This window comes from Austrofundulus limnaeus, unplaced genomic scaffold (assembly GCF_001266775.1).
Source record: "Austrofundulus limnaeus strain Quisiro unplaced genomic scaffold, Austrofundulus_limnaeus-1.0 Scaffold694, whole genome shotgun sequence".
Taxonomy (NCBI): Eukaryota; Metazoa; Chordata; class Actinopteri; order Cyprinodontiformes; family Rivulidae; genus Austrofundulus; species Austrofundulus limnaeus.
Window position 1 is genome coordinate 44553 of NW_013953096.1, and position 4404 is coordinate 48956.

The 4404-nt window shown below is 39.3% G+C and overlaps 1 protein-coding gene across 2 annotated transcripts in view; it reads left to right on the top strand.

Annotated features, from left to right (window-relative positions):
* The window catches only part of tec (tec protein tyrosine kinase), a gene marked incomplete at its 3' end in the record, with an annotated part of 24544 nt that extends 20255 nt beyond the window's left edge, over positions 1-4289 (top strand). For both annotated transcript variants that reach the window (XM_014027892.1, XM_014027893.1), the window contains 9 exon segments: positions 711-765; positions 978-1060; positions 1954-2087; positions 2212-2286; positions 2365-2536; positions 3493-3709; positions 3788-3852; positions 3924-4042; positions 4132-4289. In XM_014027892.1, the coding sequence (XP_013883346.1) occupies positions 711-765; positions 978-1060; positions 1954-2087; positions 2212-2286; positions 2365-2536; positions 3493-3709; positions 3788-3852; positions 3924-4042; positions 4132-4289 (1078 nt within the window).
* Between the last annotated feature and the right edge of the window lie 115 nt (positions 4290-4404).

Genomic DNA, 4404 nt, shown 5'->3' on the forward strand with positions numbered 1-4404 from the left:
GACTTTATTTTTGTTCAATTTACTTTAGTTAAGTTTACCTTATTTTAATTAAATTTACTTTAGTTACTTGAGTTTACTTTAGTTAAGTTGACTTTATTTTTGTTCAATTTACTTTAGTTAAGTTTACCTTATTTTAATTAAATTTACTTTAGTTACTTGAGTTTACTTTAGTTAAGTTGACTTTATTTTTGTTCAATTTACTTTAGTTAAGTTTACCTTATTTTAATTAAATTTACTTTAGTTACTTGAGTTTACTTTAGTTAAGTTGACTTTATTTTTGTTCAATTTACTTTAGTTAAGTTTACCTTATTTTAATTAAATTTACTTTAGTTACTTGAGTTTACTTTAGTTAAGTTGACTTTATTTTTGTTCAATTTACTTTAGTTAAGTTTACATTATTATACTTGAGTTTAGTTTTGTTACTTTACTTTGCTTTACTTTAGTTCAGCAGGTTTTTGCTGCAGCTTTTTGTTTCAGTTATATTCTGCTATTTCTTTTGAATAACAACGAAGAATCTTGTGTTTATTTTTATATTAAAAATAATCTTTTGAATCCAATTATATCCAGATTAATTATCTATTATTACTCTGAAGGGCAACAGGTTTGTTTTATTTTGAAGGTTTAGACTCTGTTCCTTTTGAAAATATTGATTTTATAAATAATGAATAATAAATACGTTGTATTCTGTCGTGTTTGTTTGTTTGTTTCAGGTGGTACAGTAAAAATGTCAACAGAAACAAGGCAGAGGACCTGCTGAGGAACGAGGTAAAACTTTTTGTTTCTTCTTATTTTACTGTTTCAAACTGAGTTAAATAATATTTACTGATTTGTTTTAGCTGTTTTGAGCCAGAATATTCTTTGTGCTGTAGCTGATCTCTTCTTTTAAAGTAAAAATATAAAAAATGACTTCAGGAAGTCTTCTGCAGTTTAAAGGTTTCCTTTCAGTTTGAAAGAGTTGAGTGTGTCGCCTCCTGCAGGACAAAGAAGGAGCCTTCATCGTCCGAGACTCCAGCACCTCAGGGATGTACACCGTGTCCGTTTACTCCAAGTCGTCCCCGGGGTAAAAACCTTCAGCTGTTTTTTCACCTGAGTCACAAAAACACCACTATCTTCAAGCCTTTAAACGTCTCAGTTCTTGTTTAAAATGTCTCAATGTTTACAATGTATTCATTTTTATAGATTGTTATTGTAACGTTTAGCTTGGTTGGCTCACTTTAGCCACTATTTAGCTAATTTAGCAATAATTTCAGCTTAAAGTTACAGTTTTAGCCACAGTTTTACTAATCTGCAAGTAGTTGTGGTTTTTGCAAAATTAGGTATTGATCTACAGATTTAGCTAACTTTAGGTTTTTCCTAATTTAGCTGTTTTTTATTTTCAGTTATTGTTTTGCTTCTTTAGCTTTTAGCTATCATTCTGTTCCTCTTAGGTGTTAGCTCATTTTGCTTAATTTAGCTAATTTCTACTGATTTGAATTATTTCTGTTTTCAGCTTCTGTTTGACTAATTTTTAACAACTTTTTAGTTAATTTAGCTATAATTTTACTGTTATCAGCTTTTAGCCACAGTTGTGCTAATTAGAGCATTTAGTTTTGCTAATGTGGGTTTTGTGCTATTGCTAATTTTAGCTTTTAACTGAAGTAATGCGAACTTTTTCTTTTAGCTATCATTATTTACCTTGCAGCTTTCAGTTTTACTGTTTTATTTAGCCTTTTGCTACTGTTCTGAGCCTTTCAACTTCCGTTTTGCTTAATATTTAGCTCATTTTAGCTACTATTTAACAGGAAAAAAAATCTGCATTTTAACAGGGCAGAAGTGATATTTGTGATGATGGATTTCAAACCAGATGTTTAGTGATGAAAATAAAAGACTTGTCGTGATTTTTTTATGAGAAAAACAAGAAAACTTTTAGGAGGAAGAGGAGGAGGAGGTTTTACATTGTGTTGTGGTTTTTAGGGAGGTGGGAGCCGTTATAAAACATTATCACATCAAAGAGACTCAAGGCACGCCCACTCTGTATTACCTGTCTGAAAAACACACATTTACCTCCATCCCTGAACTCATCGAGTACCACAAACACAACGGAGCAGGTACACACACACACACGCACACACACACACACACACACACACAGAGTTTCAACCATTACTGAGCTCTGACACGTGTAAATCTGGTCAGAGACTTCATCACGTGTCCACACCGGGTCTGTTTCAGGTCTTGTGACCCGGCTCAGGTACCCTGTAGGAAAGGAGGACAAGTCAACTCCGCCCACAGCCGGGTTCAGCTACGGTGAGTCCCGCCCACTGCCGATCCTTTGAACTCTAAACCCGCCCCCGCCGGCTCACCTCTGAACCGTTTGTCCTCCAGAGAAGTGGGAGATCAACCCGAGCGAGCTGACCTTCATGAAGGAGCTGGGCAGCGGTCAGTACGGCACCGTGAGGCTCGGCAAGTGGAGGGCTCGCCACAAGGTGGCCATCAAGAACATCAGGGAGGGGGCCATGCACGAGGAGGACTTCATCGAGGAGGCCAAAGTCATGATGTGAGGAGCGGGAAACTGAAAACAATGAAAACTAGACATGGGTTTTTATGATGTAAAAACAAATGTGCATTGCCATGTAGCATGTCAATGCAGCATGGCTTTGCCTGCAGCAGTGGACTTGTAGAATGAACTGTGACCAAGTTCAAATGTGTTTTCTACCAACTTGTGTTTGTCAAGTCAGCAGGTGTCTGTAATGAGCGTAATTGTGTAACAATACAAAGTTTGTGGAGATTTTTTGTTAAAGTTGCTGTAGCTGGGTTTTGAACCCTGATCTCCCACATGAAAGCCCATAAAGTTAACCATGAGACCATTGGAGCTGTGGCAGAGGGCACTGCCAGGGTTTGGTTTGTATGTGTGCAGCAAGAGGCCACATTGCCAATGCAATTGTTGACAGTAAACTGCAATATATTACAGCAATAAAGCAATATTAGGACAATATTATAGTAAAACATCAAAATACAATCATATTAGTATTGTAACCACTGAACTATTGAGATTAAATATTATTAAACTATGGCTCAGTACTGAGTAGATACAGTAGGGGGCAGTACTGGACCAATACAAGGCTCCATTGACTCCCATTATAAATTATTAAACATTAATATTTCAAAAATTATAAATTGTACAGGCACCAAAAGGCATAGCCATCATTTGGCACAGGACCTTTACAGATATAAATTACAATGGCAGCTCTAGGACAAAGTATGCAGGAGGAGAAGCATGGCAAAGTGGAGATGACTTGGATGGGAAACGAATCACAATAGTGTACATTGCATTGGCAATGCACACTGACAAGCCTGTCAGAAGAAACAGAGCTTAAGCTACATGTCCCCCGAGTGGTAGCCTCGCAGTACTACAACAGTTTCTACTTATAAATCCATAAATGTTATTAGTTTTTTATTTTTTCAGTCTCCTCAGCCTCACATACAAACACAACATATTTACCTGTTTTCCAGGAAGATGTCTCACCCTAAGCTGGTGCAGCTGTATGGCGTGTGCAGCCAGATGAGGCCCATCTTCATCATCACGGAGTTCATGGACCACGGCTGCCTGCTGAACTTCCTCAGGCTGCGGCGGGGCAGCTTCAGCTTGGGCTCCTTGCTGAGCATGTGCCTGGATGTGTGCGAGGGCATGGAGTACCTGGAGTCCAACAACTTCATCCACAGAGACCTGGTGAGGTCACGGCTGTTGTTTTGTAACCGAGGGGGCGGGGCTTCCTTTTCATCATGATGTTTTTTTTTTCCTCTGAAGGCTGCCAGGAACTGTCTGCTGAACGAAGCTCTGGTGGTGAAGGTGTCCGACTTCGGCATGGCCAGGTACAATTCCGTCTCTGGCGTGGTTCTTTTTTGTGTTTGAAGAGTTCAGGTGTCAACGCTGCCCCCTGCAGGTACGTATTGGACGACCAGTACACCAGCTCCTTCGGCGCCAAGTTTCCCGTCAAGTGGTCGCCTCCTGAGGTCTTCCACTTCAGCAGGTACAGCAGCAAGTCGGACGTCTGGTCCTTCGGTGAGAACGTTTTACCTGCCTACTGTTATTGTTTGTTTACATTTAAACACACACACAACACTAAATATAAACGTGTTTTTCTCTTCCAGGTGTGTTGATGTGGGAGGTGTTCACCGAGGGTCGGGTCCCGTTCGATCAGACCAAGAACCACGAGGTGGTGAAGTTCGTGAGCGAAGGTCGCCGCCTGTCCAGGCCGAAGCTGGCGACGGACGGACTCTACGACATCATGCTGTTCTGCTGGTATGAGGTGAGGAGTCAGAACCAGCAGAACCAGGACCGGTTCAGAAACACGCCACATCTTAAAAACTGTTATCTTCTGACCTACTTTAAATTATTATTATTATTATTATTATTATTATTAT